Below are 23,746 nucleotides of genomic sequence, written 5' to 3'. Positions count from 1 at the left end.
ACCAGACTTCTACTAACTGGATCAAAACAGAAGCAATGATAATTCAACCCACACTGGCTGTCAGTGTACGGTATATTTGTGCAGCTCATGAGAAATTAGTAAAGGCAAATACAGATCATTTTCATATTGATGTTGCAATATGGGGTAAGATTTGTAATGCAGCAAAAGTTTCCCCCTTATTTATTTATTAATACATTCCAATTACCCCACTATTGACAAAAAGCAAAGCTTCAATGTGAGATATGGGGGGAAAAGGTGCAATTTGGAGCCAGAGAAAGAATATATTCCCAATTGTTTCATAAGAGTTTTTGTTACAAGGGAAAAATTAGCTAATATGAGCAAAAAAGTACCTTATTTTCAATACTTTCAGATTAGATACTTCACCACTAGACAAAGCATAAAGGTATACTTTTTGAAACAACCTTTGAGGTTCAAGAAGATACTGTTTGCAGGTTTTGGGGTTAGGCATGATTATAAAGCTTTGGAGAATATAATTATATCTCAAAGATATGGGAAAAAATTGGTCAGCTGGAAATATACATTTAAAAGCTCTGTTTCTCTAAACTTGGTAAACCCTCAGATTAAGTAAATGGGATCCCAGGGCATACTCTTTGCTGATAAAATTGAGAAATGATAGGGACTTTTGACCACATGTGGTGGAGTTCTTTCTCATCAGTACCACATGTGTTTAATATTTGTTTTTCTCTTTCAGCATAATATTTGACTGTAAGACTTAGGAATTATTAGGAAGGGAATGGTTAATAAAATGGAAAATATCATAATGCCTCTGTATCGCTCCATGACGAGACCGCACCTTGAATACTGTGTACAATTCTGGTCACCGCATCTCAAAAAACATATAGTTGTGATGAAGAAGGTACAGAGAAGGGCAACCAAAATGATAAAGGGGATGGAACAGGTCCCCTATGAGGAAAGGATGAAGAGGTTAGGGCTGTTCAGCTTGGAGAAGAGACGGCTGAGGGGGGATATGATAGAGGTCTTTAAAATCATGAGAAGTCTTGAACAAGTAGATGTGAATCGGTTATTTACTCTTTTGGATAATAGAAGGACTAGGGGGCACTCCATGAAGTCAGCAAGTAACACATTTAAAAATAATCGGAGAAAATTCTTTCACTCAACTACAATTAAGCTCTGGAATTTGTTGCCAGAGGATGTGGTTAGTGCAGTTAGTGTAGCTGGGTTTAAAAAAGGTTTGGATAAATTCTTGGAGGAGAAGTTCATTAACTGCTATTAATCAAGTTGACTTAGGGAATAGCCACTGCTATTAATTGCATCAGTAGCATGGGACCTTCTTAGTGTTTGGGTACTTGCCAGATTCTTGTGGTCTGGTTTGGCCTCTGTTGGAAACAGGATGCTGGGCTTGATGGATGGTCTGACCCAGCATGGCGATTTCTTATGTTCTTTATAATACACTAGGGAAAAAGGGGAGGGGGACTGATCTGAATTTATTTTTTTTTTTAAATTTTGAAATGAAATTTTATGGAATGATAATTATAACATGATAACTATCGCCAATAAAATCTACCCACTAATGACAAAAGAATTCAACACATCAGAACTAAAAAAACTAAAACATGAACTAAGAACCAAAGAAAGAAATGGCATAAGGATCCATCCGCCACTATGCAGGCATCCTATAAATCTTCCCTTTACACCTACAGATCTACTATCCTCAAAACAAAAATACTTCTATGCTCTCAAAATCCATAACTTTCAATATGACCCCAAGGCCCTTTTCTCGTATGTTTCAGACCTCATTAAAACACCACCACCCCCCATCTCAGAAAACAAAGCAAAAAGCAAATGTGAAGAACTTCCAGTCTTCTTCCAGGACAAAATTTCCAAACTCCTGCTACGGTTCACTTCCTCCCCCCCCCCCCCCCCCCACCCCCTAACAAACCCACCAGCTTATCTGGAGCCGCCTTCAACTCCTTTGAGCCCACCTCATCCCTTGAAATTAAAACCCTCCTTAAGAAAATGAAAACTTCCTCACACCCTTCCGACTCTATCCCCACACAATTACTATTGACTAAATCTAATTTAATTGCTAAACCCCTTGTCAAAATCATTAACTGCTCTCTTTCCCTCGGACATGTCCCCAAAGCCTTGAAACAAGAGACCCTCAAACCACTATTGAAGAAACCCAACCTGGACCCAGGAGACCTCGCTAACTTTCACCCGATTTCAAGCCTCCCATTTATAGCAAAATGTTTGGAAAGGGTAGTCAACATCCATCTGACCGAGTTTTTAGAAAAACACAATGTCCTTTACCCTTCCCAATTTGGCTTCCGTAAATTCTTTAACACCGAAACACTCCTAATATCCCTCTCTGACACCCTCATCAGGGGATTAGATAAGAGCCAATCCTTCATCCTTGCATTATTAGACATCTCATCAGTGTTCAACACTATCAACCACAACATCCTTTTAAACAGTCTCACAGAAATAGGTATTTCAGGAACCGTCCACCACTGGTTTCAATCCTTCCTTAACTATAGACGCTATAAGGTTAGAATTGGTAATAAGGAATCCACCCCTATCAACCTAACTCGTGGAGTCCCTCAAAGATCTTCCCTCTCCCCAACCCTTTTCATCATTTACCTCCTCCTCCAACCTAGGCCTTACCCACTTTGTCTATGTGGATGATGTCCAAATCCTCATTCCTGTAACCGAATCTGTCTCCAAATCACTCAAGACCTGGCACAACTGCCTTAATTCTGTTAACCTGCTGCTTACCAGCCTCAACCTCACCCTCAACCCAGCAGAACAGAACTACTCATCATCTCCCCTGACAAAAACTACCCCTCCCCCTTCTGCTTCGACCGCATCAACTGCTCGCCAAGTAAAAGACCTAAGGTTCATTCTGGACAGCCAGCTGAACCTAAAAAAATTCATTAACACCACAATAAAAGATGGCTTCTTTAAACTCCAAGTTCTAAAAAAAATTAAAACCCCTCCTCCACTTCAACAACGTTCGTACAGTTCTTCAAGCCACTTTATTCTAAAAAATTGACTATTGCAACTCTCTGCTCCTAGGCCTCCCTATGACGACCATCAAACCCCTCCAAATGCTCAAAACTCCGTGGCCAGAATCCTCACTAATACCCTTAAAAAAAGAGAACATTACCCCCATCCTCAAAGATCTACACTGGCTCCCCATCAGCTTTAGAATAATCCATAAGAGCCTTACTATCATCCACAAGTCTCTCCACAACAAACACACTCATTGGCTAAATGATTCCTTAAAATACTATACTTCTAACAGACCAGTCAGATCTGCTTACAAAGGATCCCTCCACACACCATCGCCTAAATTGTCCCACCTCACTTCTACCAAAGAGCGGGCCTTCACCTTAGCAGGTCCTACGTTATGGAATTCCATGCTTCCAGATCTACGTCTGGAGCACTGTACCCAAACCTTTAAAAAGAAACTAAAAACATGGCTGTTTAAGCAAGCCTTCACTTAACCATGCCCTCCCATCACAATTCTCTCTCTCGCTATTACCAGCCTTCCACTGTCTCTCCCTATTATTCCCCTTCCCCCTCTTTGCGTACTTAAGTATCTTTTACTGTCCTAACTGTATATAACCATTGTATGTAAATCTATTAGACTATTAGTAGACTTCCTTTTTCCTCCCCAGTTAATCCAGTTATATTCTAGCTAGTTACCCCTATCCTATCCTGTTTTCTACTTTAATCTCGAATTAAATCTGACTCCCACTTCCAAGTTATTTTCCCCTGTTCACTGTAACTTTTGCCTCTGTTTCCATGTTATCCTATCCGAGTTCCTTGTAAACCGATGTCATATAGAAAAGTTTTTAAATAAATAAATAAATATCTGTGAAGAGAATCATTTTGTTTTACTATTGTAGTTTGAAGACCATGTTACACAGCTATCACATTGTTTGATTCTATCGGTTGTTAAGCTTCTATTGGAAGTTAATAAAAATCACAATAAAGTTTTTGAAAACAAATATTATAGTCACATATATGTATAACTAACATGCCGATGATGTCCCAGATATTGGATAACTGACCACAATGCTAGTCAGACACATTGAGACTCAGATGAAGACTGATTATATGGTAACATAGTAAATGATGACACAAAGACCAAAATGGTCCATCCCGCAGCTTGTTGGCGACACGATGAAGATTCTACTTGTTAGTCAATGGAAACACAAGGCAAAGTTTGTAGAGATGGTAACAATAACAGTGGTGTGTTATAACCACCTGCAACTATGTAGTAAGTTGCTTAATTTAAAGGCCATCTGCAACCAATGGCTCAGGCAGGATATTAAGCTAGTGCTGTGGTCAAGAGTGACTTCTTCCTCCGCCATTTGATAAGAAAATTATATCCTTTCCTATCAGATATGAACTTTAAATAATAGCTTATGCTTTTACTGCCTCCAAAAGAAGCAACTGCAATTCTCTGTCCCGAAATTTCCTTTTCAGAGAACCTGCAGAAAGGAGATTTTGGTGCCAAGTTATTGCTGCTGAATTTCAACTCTCATCCAATTACACCAATTGGAGAGTCATCTTTAGATACAGAAAGAAAGAGTTTCACACGTGAACTGAAAACATGGCTCTTTAGAAATGCATACGATTTAAAGTAAAATACCAATATAATGATAACTTCACTGTCAGAACCTTAGCAATTATTGAGCGATGTAAAGTATATCATAACGTCAGACTGATTATTACGTGAAGGATAATGAAATGGAGAACATGGATTACAATCCACTATAGGGTTGATTTTAAAACCTGCATGCACACATTCATGTGCACGCGGTTCCCAGCGCACGCACATGGATGCACCAATTTTATAAACATGTGCATGATGCCACACACATGCTATAAAATGAGATATCTGCAGGCGCATGTGAGGGCAGCCCGCGACTCGCTCGTGCGTAGGGGAGGTTGAATGTTCAAATTATGAGCGGTGACAAAATCGGCCTTTTTTCCAGTTCCCTCCTAGTCCACTCCAAATTAAGGAGCAGACTGGGAGGGAACTTCCCTAACTCCCTACCTAACCTTCGTTCCCTTTTCCCTCTCCACCCCGACCCTTAACCCCTACCTACATACCCTATTTTTTTTTTTGTTCTGTAACTTACCTGCTCTGATGAGCAAAAGTTATGAGCACCGGCCTGCTGCCAGCACGCACTTCTCTGGGCCAGCGTAAAATGGCGCTGTACCAGCCTGCCCCCGCTCCTTTGGAGAAGCCTGGCACTGGGGGTTACGTGCAAGGCCAGGCCCTTCCAAAAATGTGCACGGCACGTGCAAGGCCCGGCCACATGCATTACTCCCATTATTTATGCGCGTGGCCCTTTTAAAATTGGGCCGTATAATAACACCCGAATTAACTGATACATGATGTTGAGGTACTGACCTAGAATATCTTTTTGATGTTATGTTGACCTAGAACTTTAATGACCTAGAATATGTATGAATATGCCCTAGAATATGTAATATGACCCAGTTGCTGTAGTGTTAACCTAGAACATGAATACTGAATGCTGACCCAGTATGTGAACGTGGACCCAGACTCTGATTGCTGATTTTGTAAACTGTTGTGATCTATTTTTGGAACGACGGTATATAAAACGACTAAATAAATAAATACAGGTTTCAGAGATCTTAGGTCACTCATTCTCCCTCCACAAACCATAATGACTACTGTTATTGAAGTGTTTACAACTTTTTTTGCCTTGTTATCTAGAGAAATCATTTTATACCCTATGTCCTACTTCACCTTTCAAGCTATGGTTGATTGGTTTGCCTCAGATTAACATGTGCAAACGGCAAAGTCATGCACATCATTGACTATTCTCCTTTAGTTTTAAAACAAACAGATTTGCTCTGCTGTTAGTCTATAGTTTTTAATGTAAACCAATAATAGCAGCCATATGACATTAAAAATGTTTGTATTTTTAGCCAGTTGTATTGGGAAAATGTTCATTTTAAAAATAAAAATAAAAAAGCTACACAGGCATAAAAGCAAAAGACGAATCTGGCACAGTACCATGGAGGACAAGCTCTGTAACAGAGATTCCCAAACCTATCCTGGGGACTCCCATCCAGTCAGGTTTTCAGGTATTAATAATAGCAGCCATATGACATTAAAAATGTTTGTATTATGTATGAGACAAAATTTGCCTATTATGGAAGTAGTGCATGCAAATTCATCTCATTCATATTCACTGTGGACATGTTTGGGAAACACCGCTCTATAAATAATGACACTGCATATATTATTAATAATAATAATAATAATAATTAGCAGCAGCAAGAGATCACAGTATGAGGCTCAAAGGGGGGAGGCCTCAGCAGCAAGATTAGAAACTATTTCTTCACAGAAAAGGTGGAGGGGGCTGAATGGAATGGCCTTTCAGATGTGAGGTGGGAGGGGAGAAAAAAAAAAAACAGTAACAGAACTGAAGAAAGCCTCGGATAAGCACAGTGGATCTTAAGTTGTGAAGAAAAAAGCCAGAGATCAACTGGGATCTACAACACTGCCTGAATTTCATTCCTGGTGAAGACTAGATGGGCATTAGGAGCTTTATCTGCCGCCAAATTCTATGGTTTTATTTAACTGTGCTTGATTTATTCAGTATGTAGTTTTGCTTTTATTACCATTACCATAAATTACATTGTAAAGTATAACTGCTACCATTCCCAAAAGAGAATATAAAAATTCAAACAGCCTTTTTCTTGTGTATGTATACTTCACATGGAGAGAGTTATCTTTCTTAGATTCCACCCAACCATTCCTGTTGTGATAAGCTATAAGATAACAGCCTTTTTTCCTGGATCTTTTTTTTTTTGTCCTGTCTCTCATTTATTTATAACTTTTTTTATACCGGTATTTGTAGCGACATCATACCGGTTTACATAATAACTGCAGGTTGAAATTACAATAAACAGGTGCAGGGTATGGGACTAGAAGGAACATGAGCGATAGAATAGGGAATCAATATAAGAAATGTAACTAGTGGCAAAAGCCTAGTAAACAAAGTAAAAACTGAGTAAAAACTGAGTAACCTAACTTTATACATGGGTTCCGGTCAAGCATTAATGCAGCAAGGAATATAAGTGCGAGTGACTATTCGGGATAGGCCTGTTTTTAGTGTTTATGTTTCATGTTTTTAGTTTTTCTGGAAGTATGCTTAATTTATCGATGCAAGTAGTTCTTGTTATTATCTTAAAATTTGAATAAATATATTTTTTAAAAATCCTAGAATGGAAAGGTTTCCTATTATCAGTGCACATTACATCTTATATTCTGTAAAAATCAAACAAACAATCTATGTGTGAGTGATATAAGACCATACATACAGTTTCTTCTGGTTTTCTTCAACAGACAATTAATAGACAAATTCTCCAAATAGATGACTTGTGTCACATTTTCTTTTGATACAATAATTATTGAAAATAAACCAAAATAATTAGGCAAAAAAAGCTTTATGAGATTAAGGATCATTTCAAAATGCACTCTTTCATGCCAACAACAGGTCCCTTAAAAAAATAAAAGGTATGTCTATCCAATGATTTGATTCATTTGCAGTTTTAAAAATATTTGAAGGCTAACACTGCACCTGCGTGTTGCAAATACTATTTCTCATGATCTCACTTCCTATGCCTGATTTTCATATATGTCTTTCTATCTGACTAGAGGACTGGCATCATCTGCAAAATATCCCTCATTTAAGGCTCAATATTTTACCTTTTGCCCTAAATGTGGAATATTCTTCTGTTTTGTAATATGTGAAATGTGACCTTCAAATTTATTTATCTATTCTACTAGATATTCTCTGAGCGGGTCCACAATGGGGAATATAGAGAAAGAAGGACAGTCAGACATAAACCTTGATCACAGAAAATGTAGAAGTAGTGTTTCTTCTCTAATTCTTAAATGTTTCTCCCTTGCTTCTAACTCACCCCCTCCCTCATAAAAAGTATGATGCTACCAATACTGTATACCCAACATCCTGTGCTTTCCATACCATTATAAATCTTGGCCACACTGACTTGCACTATATTGGCTAAATATCTGCACAAATACAGTAAAGTGGCCTAAAATACATAACGAGAAGTACAACACTGGGGAGTCACAGGGAGAGAGGATGTGTCATCCTTTTGACTGGCATGGTAACTACTCTCCCTCAGACTGAGGAGTACAAAGGAATAGGGGTGTGCATTAATTTTTTTTTTTGTATTGTTTTTGTTTTGGGTTGGGTTTTTTTTTTTGGTCATTATATGTTTGATTTTGTTTTATAATGGTTAGGGGGCGTTTATCTCGAGTTTCCCTAATTTCAGAGTTAGTGCACACTAATGGGACTAAGCGCATACTAACTGGATGTTAGTGCGCACTAACTGAAAATGTTACTAATAAGTTAAAAAGTGTCAATTGGAGAACAATTCGTTAGCTAGAGGTATGGCTCTGTATTCCCTTTGGCTGTCTCCTTAGTTATTTGTTTGTGCTGCCAAGATTGCAAGGTGGTGTTTGTTGGGGGATAGCCAATGCCTAGCAACAAGTGTAAACAAACAAGTGATGTAATAATAGCATCAAGTTCTAGTCAGCAAAAGCATGTAATGCAAATGCATATTTTGAATTTGCCAATCCCTTTGTATTTTAAGAAAGGGGACCTGGCATTTTGGGATATGCATACTTTAAATTTCCCTGGTGTGTGTCCGTGTGTTTGAGTGGGGTAGGGAGTGAATGGTGTAACAGGAAGTAACTAGGATGAATGTATGGGGTGACAGGTAGGAGAGAAACTGGTTGGGGTGGTGACTGGTGAGAGAGAGGCAGCTTGGTGTATGTGTGGGCGGTGACCTGTCACACCATACAATTACCTCACACACACGATTGCCTCACTCCCCCCATGTCACCCCATAGTCACCCCAGTCACTTCTCTTCTCACCAGTTATTTTCCCACACACATAACAGGCTGCCTTTTCCCTGACCAGTCACCATCCCTACCAGTCTCTCTCCTACCTGTCACCCCATACAGTCACCGCAGTCACTCACCCTCTCACCAGTCATCTCCACACACACCAGGCTGCTTTTCTCTCACCAGTCACCACCCCAACCAGTCTCTCGCCCACCTGTCACCCTATAGTCACCCCAGTCACTCCCCCTCTCACCAGGCTGCCTCTCTCTCACCAGTCTCCAAGCCAACCAGTCTCTCTCCCACTTTTCACCCCATACAGTCACCATCTCACCAATCACTCCCCACACATACCAGGCTGCCTCTCTCTTACCAGTCACCACCTCAACCATTTTCTATCCCCCACCTGTCACTCCATACAGTAACCCAAATCACTCGCCCTCGCACCAGTCACCCTCCACATAACCAAGCTGCCTTTTTCTCACCTGTCACCATCTCTCTCCAAACTGTCACCTCATACAGTCACTACCCTCTTACCAGTCAACTCCCACACACCAGGCTTCCTCTCTCTCACCACTACAAGCAGTCTCTCTCCCACCTGCCATCCCATACAGTCCACAATTTATTTTACAGATTTTTTAAAACGTTGTACAGGGCTCCAGAAGTATATGAAGTATATGAGGTGAGGTAAACAAGTACATCAGCACACCCCAGAAGCAGAAAACGTCTGAAACGTGAATTTACATTAAGTTTCTTGGTGAAATAACTCAAGAATATTCTCTTAGAAGTTGTAGCCAGGATAGGTATTTTTGAATCACGCATTTTTTAAAAATTGTAAAACAAATTGTGGACTTTGTGTGTTAAAAATGGGCGATCTATGATTATAATGAAAGCACTGGTTACATTTGCAAAGCAAAGCAAAAGCAACAGCAGCCATTTATGAAGACCTTTCTCTAACTACTGTTGATTGTTAGGCTTCCTAAAACGTTTTTTCAAAATGGTACATGGTTTTTGCAGTTGGCATTTCCACTTGGCAGGTCGGGTTTTTTTGTAGTTCATGCATGTAAGCTACCAGAGAACTATTGCTTCAATGCTTCAGCTCTGCCTGGCTTTATATTCTTATAAGGGATAAAAAAAAGAAAAGTAAGCTATTACAGTTGCCCCTAGGAAAACTCCACACTGCAGCAATAGAACTGCTCATAGCGGCAATAAAATTGCAAAATGCTCCACAGGGAAGGTCGCTTAACTAAAATAATAATAGGAAAAATACAGTAAAGGCACCAGAGGAGCTGCTAACAAACCTTATTTTGATTGAGAGGGTCATTCCTTAGCCTTTGTTTATTCTTCTGTAATTTACTGGGCATCATCTTTCCAGTTCTGAAGTCAAAACTGCTGAGATCAACGGTGTTCCCCAGGTACCTTGACAATTGAGGTTTGCTTCGGAACTTCTTGCCACTTGGACTAAAAAGAAGAAAATACTTCAGCATGCTTCAAAAGAACACCACTTTTGTCTTAGAAAAAGGCTCCATGTCCCTGCCCCTTATAAAACGGTTCTCTTACAGCTCTGTAATACTTCAGTATCTTAGTGTGTACTCTCTCTCTCTCACATAAGCATTCTAAATGATTATCTTGGTTGAAAACTTCCCCAAGAATGCCAAAAGTACACAATTAAAAGCAAAAGATCATTTCAATAAACTTTTTCTTCTTTTAATTTTAGGTTTTGCTTTTAGTGTCACGCACCTCATGACCTCCAATACTCTCCCTTGCACCTCTGCTCCCCCCCCGACTCCCCACAGCCAGCCAGGCAACTGCCGAGTCCTTGACAGCTCAGCTGGGACTAGGAGGAAAAGACTGTGTTCTTGTGAATTTTGCCTGGTTTCTGTTTTCCACCATCCTATTTGATTGTATCCTTAGTGTGGTGGTCCCATCTGGAATTTGAACAGATTCAGGGACCCCAAACCCCCCACAATAATGGAAAGTATAGCTATCTTATACATTATTTTTGCCTTCCAAGTGCACAGCACTGTTTACCAGCAAGAACTATTTCAATTTATTTGAATCACGTTGGTGTGTGCCCTTCATGAGACTGGGGTACAGCTGAATCCTAAGAAGTGTCAATGAGGCAGAATCCAAATGTTGAAAAAAGTCATTTTTATATTTCTCTAAGTTGCCATTCTGTTATTTCTGAGCAAATAGTATCACAAATGACACCCACTAGCATCTGACTGGCTCATGGAGATCATATGACATTATTTGGAACCCAGTTTAAAAGCCAATCTGTGACACTGCTCAGTACCAGCTTTAAGGTAAGGTGAGCACGGCAGACACCTAGGGTGCCACCAGTCAGAATTAGCCGAGGGGTACTGTTAAACAGAGGCCTTTGCCCGTAAATCAATCTTGCATTGGAAATTAAAGGCACAGGACTGTCAGGCATGTTGGAAAATACTTGAGACACTAGACGCTGAAGTCTCACTTCCTCACACAGCCTGGGTGCCAGCTCCCTTCAGCTATCAGCCAAACCACCAAGCTCTCCCTTGCCCTCTCCCTCCTCCCCACCATGCACATCAGCCTGCTCTCCCAACAGAAGCGCTGCAGAAGGACGAGTGGAAGCTGGGATGGGTGGTCTTCAGTCAACTGCTGCAGCACTTGGTGAGGGAAGGACTGAGCACGTACTGACTGATCATGCCCCCTGACTGATCATGCCCCCTCCCGGCTTTCCTGTAAGAGGCAGGGCCTGAAGGAACTAAAAAATGAAATTTCAGACCTATTAGTAAAAATTTGTAACTTATCATTAAAATCATCCATTGTACCTGAAGACTGGAGGATAGCAAATGTAACCCCAATATTTAAAAAGGGCTCCAGGGGCGATCCGGGAAACTACAGACCGGTTAGCCTGACTTCAGTACCAGGAAAAATAGTGGAAAGTGTTCTAAACATCAAAATCACAGAACATATAGAAAGACATGGTTTAATGGAACAAAGTCAGCATGGCTTTACCCAGGGCAAGTCTTGCCTCACAAATCTGCTTCACTTTTTTGAAGGAGTTAATAAACATGTGGATAAAGGTGAACCGGTAGATATAGTATACTTGGATTTTCAGAAGGCGTTTGACAAAGTTCCTCATGAGAGGCTTCTAGGAAAAGTAAAAAGTCATGGGATAGGTGGCGATGTCCTTTCGTGGATTGCAAACTGGCTAAAAGACAGGAAACAGAGAGTAGGATTAAATGGGCAATTTTCTCAGTGGAAGGGAGTGGACAGTGGAGTGCCTCAGGGATCTGTATTGGGACCCTTACTGTTCAATATATTTATAAATGATCTGGAAAGAAATACGACGAGTGAGATAATCAAATTTGCAGATGACACAAAATTGTTCAGCGTAGTTAAATCACAAGCAGATTGTGATAAATTGCAGGAAGACCTTGTGAGACTGGAAAATTGGGCATCCAAATGGCAGATGAAATTTAATGTGGATAAGTGCAAGGTGATGCATATAGGGAAAAATAACCCATGCTATAATTACACGATGTTGGGTTCCATATTAGGTGCTACAACCCAAGAAAGAGATCTAGGTGTCATAGTGGATAACACATTGAAATCGTCGGTTCAGTGTGCTGCGGCAGTCAAAAAAGCAAACAGAATGTTGGGAATTATTAGAAAAGGAATGATGAATAAAACGGAAAATGTCATAATGCCTCTGTATCGCTCCATGGTGAGACCACACCTTGAATACTGTGTAGAATTCTGGTCGCCGCATCTCAAAAAAGATATAATTGCGATGGAGAAGGTACAGAGAAGGGCTACCAAAATGATAAGGGGAATGGAACAACTCCCCTATGAGGAAAGACTAAAGAGGTTAGGACTTTTCAGCTTGGAGAAGAGACGACTGAGGGGGGATATGATAGAGGTGTTTAAAATCATGAGAGGTCTAGAACGGGTAGATGTGAATCGGTTATTTACTCTTTCGGATAGTAGAAAGACTAGGGGGCACTCCATGAAGTTAGCATGGGGCACATTTAAAACTAATCGGAGAAAGTTCTTTTTTACTCAACGCACAATTAAACTCTGGAATTTGTTGCCAGAGAATGTGGTTTGTGCAGTTAGTATAGCTGTGTTTAAAAAAGGATTGGATAAGTTCTTGGAGGAGAAGTCCATTACCTGCTATTAAGTTCACTTAGAGAATAGCCACTGCCATTAGCAATGGTTACATGTAATAGACTTAGTTTTTGGGTACTTGCCAGGTTCTTATGGCCTGGATTGGCCACTGTTGGAAACAGGAGGCTGGGCTTGATGGACCCTTGGTCTGACCCAGTATGGCATTTTCTTATGTTCTTATGTTCTGACATGTGCTAGCTTAGCCTCTCATTCACTGCTCACTTCCGCGGCACTCGCTGGGTTCGAGGATGACCCTGTTTTTCCGTGCTAAGGTTTTCTGGCAGGTCTGTGGTGATGCAAGCCAGGAGAATGGCGCCACTAGGTCCATGGGGGAAGGGGAACAGCCGGGTGAGTGTAGAGGACGAACCATGAGGGCCATGGAGAGGGAGGATGGGGGAAATGGAGCCATATGGTCCATGAGTGTGTGAGGGGCAATAAGAATACTGGGAAGACAGATGATACGAGTGTGAGAAGGGGGAAATACAGATACTGAGGGGCAGAAGGACTCAAGAGATGGCAGATGCTGTGAGGGGGGGGGTAGGTGAAGTAGGGGGGAGGGCAGGTGTAAGCATGAGAAACATGTGTGCCTACATAAGAAAGGGGAAAATGCATAAAAAGAGCACCTACAGGAGGAATGGAGAGTAGGCTGAAGGAAGGGGGAGAGGAAATGATGCAGGAGAAAAGCACAGCACAGATGGAGAAAGGGGAAAAGGAGACCGTGCCAGGAGGAAGGGAGAGATGACAGAGTGCAGGGGAAGGAGAAGAATGCAGAAGGTGGACAGAGGAGAAAAGGCAGGTGGAGAACAGAGTGCAGGAGTAAGAGGAGAAGAGAGCACAAGATGGGGGAAGGAATGGGGAGAAAGCACTGGAGGAAGATGGAAAAAGGAGAGAACAATGGATAGCGCACACAGTTGGCATGGGAAAGGAAAGAGTTGTACAGGAGGAAGATGGAAATAGAGAGGAAAAGTGGGAAAAGAGCACAGGAGAAACTGGAAGAGAATAATAGGATTATTTTTTTCTGTGTGTATCACTTTGCACTTATCCACATTAAATTTCAACTGCCACTTACATGCCTAGTTCCCCAAACTGGCAAGGTCTTCTGCATTTCCTCACAGTTTTTTTTCCATCTGCATATTTCACTTCCACCTTGATAGCTCCCTTACCCCAGATCATTCATGAAAAAGTTAAGACAGCACCAGTCCCAGCAGAGATCCCTAGGGCATTCCACTCTTCATCAGGTAAACTGACCATTTAGTCCAACACTGTTTCCTATCTTTTAACCAGTTATCAACCTACTGCAGGGCATGACCTCCTATCCCATGACAATTTCCTGAATAGTTCCTGAGACTTTGTTAAATAATTGCTGAAAATTCATATACACTATTGACTAGCTTGCCCTTATATGTTTATTTAAACCATCAAAAACATTGAAGAGGTCAGCATGGTAAGAGTTCCCTTAGCTGAATCCATGTTGGCTCTTCTCAAAGGATAATAAGCAGAGTGGAAGTTCTTCCTAACCTGGAGCTATCTTCAGTCAGGTAGAGAATGTAGACGTCTTGTGCTGGCTACTGGCAATGCTGTGCACTGCCATTTGAAAGGTCCCCAGTTTGATTCCTGAGTTGCTTATTCTACTCCCAGTATTGGCAAGGTGCGGAGATGCTATGGAGGAAAATGTTCATAGCATCAGGATGGGGGTGAGGTGGGGGGTCATGGTTATCACAGAAGGGTGACACCTAATGCCTGAATTCAGGGCCTTTGACTGCAGGGTTCCAGATGTCGTCTTGGTACATGGTAGTCCAGGACCATCACTGCAAAAAACAGACTAAATGTATTAGTAGTGGGATTATAAAATAGGGACAAAGATTCCCAGGTAATTGCAAAAGAAAACTCATGGCATCAGGATGCCAGCACGGTTTCAATTGAGCCAGAGATCCAAAGGAGCTGGAAGAACTGCTGGGTCAAAAAAATGCAAATCTTTCTGCCAGTAGATGGCACTGAAGAAAAAGAAGTACAAATTTTACAACCACCAGATTACCTCGTGTCATCTCCCTCAGTGATCAAAATCCTTCTTCTCACCCTGCTTGGCCAAATCACCCATCCTTCTTTTCCAGTCTTTTCTCTCCTTCCTGCCCATCCCTGCCACTTCCAAGACTACTACAATCTTTTTCAGTATCAAGTGATATGACTTTCAGTTCCTATTTTGGAAACTCTTATGGGGTGTGGATTCCCATCACTCCAGGCAAGGAGATAAACTATGAGGAGAAAGATGGAAATAATTGTAAGCCTTAAATATTTTTTGAGTCATGTCACCTCCTAAAATGGTATTAGCACTAGGAAGCTGTATGATCTGTGTGAGGTCTTTTTGGACAGCTCTGCTTGAGTTGCTCTCAAGTCCATTGCCAATGGCCCCCATTGGTGCACTATCATCTGAAATGACTCTTGGCTGAGTTCTCATTCTCCAGGGTCCAGCCTATTTTTGCTGAGGAAGTCAGCTTGAACATTCTCGATTCTCGCAATGTGAGATGCAGATAGAGTTAGATTTAGTTTCAACCACCTGTTTCTGTTGTTGGTGTCCGACTGCAGGTGCCCCTTTCTTTGTTCACATATGCTATTGCCCTGGCATTGTCTGATAGCATTCTAACCACCCTTCTTTTATTAGTGGCAGAAAACAGCAGGGTCTCTCTGATGGCTCTTCTGTTTATTGATCAAGTTTAAACTAACTTTCTCCCTTGACCCTGTATCAAATCACTTTGGCAATGTGCTCCCCAGCTTAATGTACTGACATCTGTAGTTATGATAATCCAGGACGGGGACCTCTGACAGGTTGGAAGACTCTGCCCACCATTCCAAACTCTCTCTCACTGTCTAACATAGAGGGAGGCGCGAGTCAGTCTCAAGATTTGAGGGACCACCGAAATAGGAGGGATTGTTGCAATGGATGCATATGAGCTTTGGCCCAGGAGACTAGGTCTAATGTGGCTGTCATCAGCCCCAGGAGAAGAAGAGAGTCCAAAATTCTGGGTGCCTCCTGAACTTGGAAATTCTGTATTTGAGTTATTAGACTGGCCAATCTCTTTGAGATAAGACTAACCTTTCCCTCTGCTGTATTAAAGAAGGCCTCAAGAAATCCCAGGGACTGCATAGGATGTAAACGGCTTTTGGTGTAGCTTATCAACCAGCCTACCTGTTCTAACAAATGGAAAACTGTGCTTAAGGCATTTTGGCTTTTCTGGAAAGACTTGGCTCTGATAAGCCACTCGTCCAGGTAGGGGTAGACCAATATGCATTGTTTGCAGAGCACAGCTGCCACCAATATCAACACCATGGTGAAAGTCAGTAGGGCAGTCGCAAGCCCAAAGGAAAAGGCATGGAATTGGAAATGACTACCCAAGATGCAGAATCACAGAAGATTTTAGCAGATATTCTGGATCAGAATATTAGACTAGGCCTCCACCAGATCCAAGGATGCTAGGAATTCTCTTTTCCTTACAGACATGACGACAAAGCAGATAGTCTCCATTTTAAAGTGGAGAACCCAGAGATATCAGTTGACTCCCTTCAGATCTAGAATAGAGCAGAAGGAAACATCCTTCTTTGCGACCACTAAATAGATCCAATACCATCGCCATCCCTGCTATCCTCCAGAGAAAGGAACTTTCACTTGCAAATTCTGTAGCTTTGTCAAAGTGTTCCTTATTGCCTCACTTCTTGACTGGGGAGGAATAAGGGGAGGACATGAAGACCTCGGGGAAAGGTGTCAATAGTTCTGGAGAATAACCTTCTTGAATAATATTTATGGTTTGTCATAATGTGGGTTCACTCTATGAAGAATTGCCAGAGCCGTCCCCCTATTGGCACTACCATGGGACAGACATTATATGTTACTGAGATGGGCATCTAGGGCCTGCAGCCATGGCGAAATCCTTCTTGGCTTTTCTTGCTCTGCAAAATGGGACTTTGCCTTACTGGGCTGAAGAGTGTATTTACCCAGTTTAATCCTTCAATAATCCCAGAGTGGTGAAAGAATTGAAAAATTAAATTGCAAACCTACTATTAGTAATCTGTAAATTATCATTAAAATCAGCTACAGTACCTGAAGACTGGAAGGTGGCCAACGTAATACCAGTTTTTAAAAAAGGTTCTAGGGGTGATTGAGGAAACTACAGACCGGTGACCCTGATGTCGTTGCTGGGAAAAATGGTTCAAACTATTATAAAAAGCTGAACATATAGATCATCATAGTTTAATGAGACAAAGACAACATAGATTTAACCAAGATAAGTTATTATCGTGGATAATATGTTGAAATCCTCTGCTCAATGACTGGGAATAGCCAAGAATGCAAATAGAATGCTAAGAATTATTAGGAAAAGAATGGAGAATAAAACAAAGAATATCATAATGATCTGTATCGCTCCATGGTGCAACCGCATCTTAAGTACTGCTTAAAATTCTGGTCACAGTATCTCCATAAAGATATTGTGGAATAAGAAAAAAGGTAGAGAGAAGGGCAACCAAAATGATAAAAGGGATGGAACGATTCCCCTATGAAGCTAAAGAAGTTAGAGCTTGGAGAAGAGACTGCTGAGAGGAGGTATGATAGGTATATGAATCATGAGTGGAGCAAATGAAAATCAGTTGTTTACAGTTTCATATATTATAAAGACTAGGAGACATACAATTAAGTTACTAGGTGATACATTTAAGACAAATAAGAGAAAATACTATTTTATTCAATATATAATTAAACTCTAGAATTCACTGCTAGAAGATGTAATAAAAGCTTTTAATTTAGCTAGGTTTAAAAAAGGCTTGGACAAATTACCGGAAGTAAAATCCAAAAATAATTATTAAGGTGGACTTCAGGAAATCCATTGCTTATCCATAGGACTAAACAGATAGTCCAAAAAAGTCCACCAAGGCCCTCTGCTGGCAGGAGACAATAACTGCCCAACAGGGCCTCACGGTATTCTAAAACCTAATGTAATATAGGTAGTATTTTTACTATTTGAATTCTGGGAGTTAGAGCTGTTTAGATATGGCAAGTTTGCTAAAAAGGTTTCAAATGTATTTAATTGGGTTTGCATTATTTCCGAAGTGCCTGGTGGAGTAGAGTTTGTGTTGCATTTACTGTACATTGAGAGAATGCCTGAAAGGAGTGGGAGAAGGGGGCAAGAACCCTGAAGGGATAAAAGGTTGGGAAAAGGAGAGAATGTGCCTGGAGGAAGGAGAGAGTTGGGAGAGAATGCCTGGAAGGAGGAGAAAGGAGGAGGAGGAGGGAATGTCAAGCGGAAGAGGAGATGGAGAAAGGAGGAAGAGAACGCCTGGAGAGAGGGGAAGTGTTAAAGAGTGCCTGGAGGGCAGGATGGGAGGTGAAGGAAGGGAGAGAAGGGACAGAACTGATGGAGGGAAAGATAGGACAGAACTGATATAGGAAGAGAGAAATGGGGATAATGCCTGAGGGAGGGAGGGAGGGAAAAAGGGGGAGAATGTATTGGGATGGGCAGCATCGATAGTTTTTACTTAGGGTATCATCTGCCGATGCCAATGCCCCATCATGCAGGCTACACCAATTTCTTCTGGGAAGCCCTGTTGCTTTTGGGTTGCAATCACTACTGCAAACAAGCTATCCCAGTGCTCTGTTAAAAAAAAAAACATCTAGCCAGTAAAACTACACAGAGTTGCTTACAATCTGCAGTGTCCCACAGAGAGAATTCAGGTTTATGCCCAGGAATTCTCCAGTCAAGAATAATACTCTCTCTGTTCCTTACTTATGCATGAACAAAAAATGCTATCCTGATTAGAATACCATCTTAATCTGAGAAAAAAAAAAACGACAATACAACGGTGTCGGTTTTTTTTTACCTTGATTTAATCTACACTAGTGCCTATACATAATACTTATAAACTGGGTCAGATATTCTCCTGAGACAGCATCTGCAATTGAGAAAGTCATGCAACATAGTAAACATAGTAACAGCAAATGTCAGCAGAAAAAGATCCAAGAGGTCCATCCAGTCCACCCAGCAACTTTTTTTTTTTTTTTATTATTCTTAGGGTAACAACACGGGTTTTCCTTTTCTTTGTCTCCTTCATTTAGCAATAGGAATCCTCTGTGTTGAGCCTTCTGGTAATGACGTAAGAAGGAGCAGATGTCCAGGGTCCGTGCTCCTTGGGGATCAGCATCAATCCTTGCAATTCTGACAGAATCCCAGTACAATCATCTAAACGTTTGTTTCTCGCTGTCATACATGGACAATTTTGTGATAAAAAAAAAAAAAATCAGTGGAGATGTCTAGCAGAGGGAAGAGAGTAGGCACAGAGAAGGATGTGTCGCACAACCACAACATAGCGCAGGAAATAAGCCCAGTGATGGAGGGGATTTCTGAATCTCTACTGAGAGAGCCAAATAATTAAGTTTTGGCCACAGTAAAAGATTAGCTGCAGAAATTGCAATCTTCCCTTAAGTTAAATGAAAAGATGGAAAAGCAACACATCGTAATCAAAGCAATCAACCAAAAACTTGGGCAGCATGACAATCGCTTGGATGCTTTAGCCACAGTAGTACTTTAAAGACATAAACTGGAAGCGACTCGTGGTATCTATATAACAAATCTTTGACTTAAATGAACCACGTGTTGTATATTGCCAATATTATTGATTGTATCGACAAAACCCTCATTCAGAAACACCTGTACATACACTTCCAATGTGTTTAACAAGATTCACTTATAAAGATATGTTTTTCATATCTCAGTGTAAAGTGAACCATTTATATTATAATCATTGGGTTTATCAATAAAGATATTTTTTTTGTAAGGGAGATTCCGTTTTGTTTCTTTTCCTTTTCTTATTTACACCTCTTCTTATTTTTGTAACTTTTTTTTCAAAAACTTTAAATCATGTGAGCTTTTTCCAAATAAGTGATTCGACGCCGTATAAACAGGAAAAAGACACATCGTTATGATGTGCGGTGGATTCGAATTTAAATGTTCCGCATGAAACGCCCAGAGATCAGCTGCGGCATCGGTTTTCAATGCTCTGTATGTGACGCCCGACACTGCGCGTGTTTCGGACACCGCGCGTGTTTTGTTGTTAAACAACTTCGTCAGGGGCTTGGGCATGTGTCTCTCTGTGAAAGAAACTCCTCTCTGTGCTGTATTGAAGTTCGGCGTTTTCAAAATGGACTTTTGAAAACATCAAGAGAAGATTGATGATCTCGAAAATCACAGAAGAAGGAATAATGCAAGGATTCTGGGCTTACCAGAAAGTCTACAAGAAGAAGCACTACTAGGATAGTGTGAGCATAGCCTTCCTGAAATACTGGGTGTTGAGTCATAGGGCCATCAATTTTGGTGGAATGCACAAACCACTTGGGTCATTGATGGCAACAGCTCAGAAACCATGGCAAGTGATTGTTAAATATCTAAATTGTATTGAAAAAATGAAAATTCTAACTGCCTACCAGAAAAAAGCTGAGCTGCAATATGGCAATCATAAAATACAGCTGATCCCAGATTTCTCCACCAAGGTCCTTGCAGCACAAAAAGAGATGATGCCATACTGCTCGCAGCTCTATCAGAAGGGAGTTAAGTTTTCCCTACAGTTTCCAGCCTGTATGAAGGTATTCCACAAGAGAGATACAAAGATGTTTTACACTAAGGAAGAAGCCAAGGCTTTTGTGTAAAGTTTGGAATAAGAGGTGAAAGCTGCAAGGTAGTTTTTGGATTCTTTTCTATTTAACAGCTCATCACTTCTAAGAGTTGGCAGAGATGATAGTTTCAAATGGGGTGCCGTTTACCTTGCTGAACCCCGGAGCCTCCCCGCAGCAGTGTCTGGCAACGTGATTTTGCAGAAGGTGACCTAGATAAAGGTGTACAATGCCTGCAGAAGTGAATGTTTCCTAAACACTGTTGAGGGGTGATGGACTTGGGGGTAATTGAGGGGGGAGGGTATGTACGAGGGTTGTATGAGTGGTATGAATGGTTGTTTGTATAGGTAGTTGAAAGAATGTCTCATCATTTTTGGAAGACAAAGTGTGGAAGCTAATAGTGTTATCATGGAGGGGAAACTAGGCTGGGAGGTTTCCCTTGGGAATTGGCCATGTTCTTTATTATATTCAAGCTTGTTATGCTATGAGTGACCTGGTTCTCTGTTTGTTAAATATATGTAACCCCCCTCCCTTTTCCTTGGAATCACCTTCAGAGCTGCAGAGGGAGGTGAGGGCCACTACTGCAGCCCCGGGAACAAGGTCCACCAGGCATCACCAACTGGGAATAAGACTATCTCTGGGAGGCCCAAGGGAAGACTCACTAATGCACAAAGTCCACTGTCCTCACTTTGAGTTGGTTCCAAAATAAAATAATTTATTTTGTAATTCCAAATAAAATCAGGCAGAGTTCAAACCAAGATGATTCATCAAACAATAGCAATAGATAACAGTTCAGCAAAATTAGATAAAGGCAACACTTCTTCTACCCTTTCTCTGTAGAATAAATTTCAACAGTCCTTTTCCACCCCAAGGCCTTCAGGACAGCATTTCACCAACAGCAACAAACTCTATTGTCTCCCTGGAGCTTCTCCAGCAAGAATTCCACCCTTTCCTTTAGGGTCTTCTCCCTCCAGATAACTATCAGTGAGTTCAGGAATTTCACAATTTTTAAAACTCAGGAGTCCTTACACTCCAGAGTCCTCCTCAGCTCCTCTCTCAAAATGCAGATAACAGCATCTTAAATAGCTCTTCCCTAAACTCCCTAAACTTCCCTGTGAGGAAAATGCAACTCCCTATTATATTATTCTATCTTCCTCCTGCATCTGTAACTCCGCAACAAACATCACCTCATCCCTCTCAGTACTCCTCCTTACAGAGGACAAGAGTTCTGCATCTTACACAGAACTCCCTGCGCTTGAGGTGACCCTGGACAGCAGGAACCCTCCAGGAAGTGTGAGAACCTTTGGATCAGGTTAGTTACCTACATTCCCCAAGAAAAAGAAAAAAAAAAGATGATGACAGACTTCTGTAAAAGAAAAGTGAATATTGCATTTATCCAAGAGACTAGCCTAACAAGTCACGAATATCATAAATTCTGCTAGGAATGGGTGGGGTAATGTCATTTTGCATTCTTCTCGGACAGGCAAAAAGTGGTTGCTATCTTAATTAAAAACACACTTCTTTTTCTCCACTCTAGTAGCTAAAGCAGCCCAACAGGAAAATTATTTCTTACTTTGGGAGGTGATTTTAATAACAGATAATCTTCTCACAGACTGTAAACCTAAGATTCCAAAAAAGAACCAGGCTGAAGTGGAGTAGATAGGGTTCTTATCGCAAGAGTTACATTTATTTGATGCATGGCGTACTTTGCATCTAAATGATTTAAAATATTCTTTCTTCTCACAGCCGCATCAAGTTTATTCAAGAATTGACTATATACCGCTGTCAGACTAATTTTTTTTTACAAACTAATGAGTAGATATTGCATTTTTGGATCATGCATTAATAATCATGCATATTTTCCTTGGGAATGGGAAGTTCAACCTAATAGGTCCTGGAAAACGCCTCCCTGGCTTTTCAAAGATAATAATTTTGTCAAGGATTTTAAAGAGCGATAGCAGAACTAGAGAGTTCAATCCCCCCCTCAGACACGAGAACATTAGCATCTCGGAATGTAGCCAAAGCAGTATTGTGAGGTCATATCTTCTCTTATCATGCCCATAATTGCAAAAGTAGCAATAGAAGAACATTGGCCTTCACTAAGCAATTGGCACACTTGAAGCAAATACATATAAAGCATTTATAGGTATAAAAACGCAAGCAAATCTGTGGTTCTTCTTCAAATATAAACTACAAAAATGGAGGAACAAGGCAGGGAATCTTTTGACAAATCTGGTTCGAAAGACAATGCCAAGGTCTGTTATCACTCGTCTCTCATATGGGAACAAAATTCTTGTGACCATGGATACTATCTCAGGGGCCTTTGAAGCATTTTATAAAAACCTATATTCTGCGGACTCATCTTCTGAGGAGATTAGAAGTAAATTCTTCCAATTACCAATTCCTCAATTATCAGATGAGCAAAAAGCCGCACTGGATGCCCAGATTACGAAATAGAAATAAGGTGAGCAATCATACAATTAAAACTAGCAAAAGCCTGGATTGGTTGAGACTTAAATTCTATTAAATCTTAGGAGACTATACTCTCACGTAGTTCAAAAGAGTGAAGAACATAAGACATGCCATACCGGGTCAGCCCAAGGATCCAACAAGCCCAGCATACGGTTTCCAACACACAAGTACCTGACATTTACCCAAACATTAAATAGATCACAAGCTATTATTCCTTACTGATATGAAGTCTGCGAAACAATGCGACAAGGCGATAGCAAAAGCCAGAAGAATGCTGGGCTGCATAGAGAGAGGAATATCGAGTAAGAAAAGGGAAGTGATTATTCCCTTGTACAGGTCCTTGGTGAGGCCTCACCTGGAGTACTGTGTTCAGTTCTGGAGACCGTATCTACAAAAAGACAAAGACAAGATGGAAGCGGTACAGAGAAGGGCGACCAGGAAGGTGGAGGATCTTCATCGCATGACGTACGAGGAGAGATTGAAGAATCTAAATATGTACACCCTGGAGGAAAGGAGGAGCAGAGGTGATATGATACAGACTTTCAGATACTTGAAAGGTTTT

General features: G+C 40.9%; 1 protein-coding gene across 2 annotated transcripts in view; it reads right to left on the bottom strand.

Annotated features, from left to right (window-relative positions):
- Positions 1–23,746, bottom strand: part of MBD2 (methyl-CpG binding domain protein 2) — a 205,561-nt gene that overhangs the window by 133,691 nt on the left and 48,124 nt on the right. For both annotated transcript variants that reach the window (XM_029579956.1, XM_029579948.1), the window contains exon 2: positions 10,211–10,370. In XM_029579956.1, coding sequence (XP_029435816.1) covers positions 10,211–10,370 — 160 coding nt within the window. The remainder of the gene's footprint in view (positions 1–10,210; positions 10,371–23,746) is intronic.

Source organism: Rhinatrema bivittatum, chromosome 1 (genome assembly GCF_901001135.1).
Source record: "Rhinatrema bivittatum chromosome 1, aRhiBiv1.1, whole genome shotgun sequence".
NCBI classification, from domain to species: domain Eukaryota; kingdom Metazoa; phylum Chordata; class Amphibia; order Gymnophiona; family Rhinatrematidae; genus Rhinatrema; species Rhinatrema bivittatum.
The sequence above is the reverse complement of the archived record's forward strand: the minus strand, read 5'-3'. Positions and strand labels throughout refer to the sequence as shown.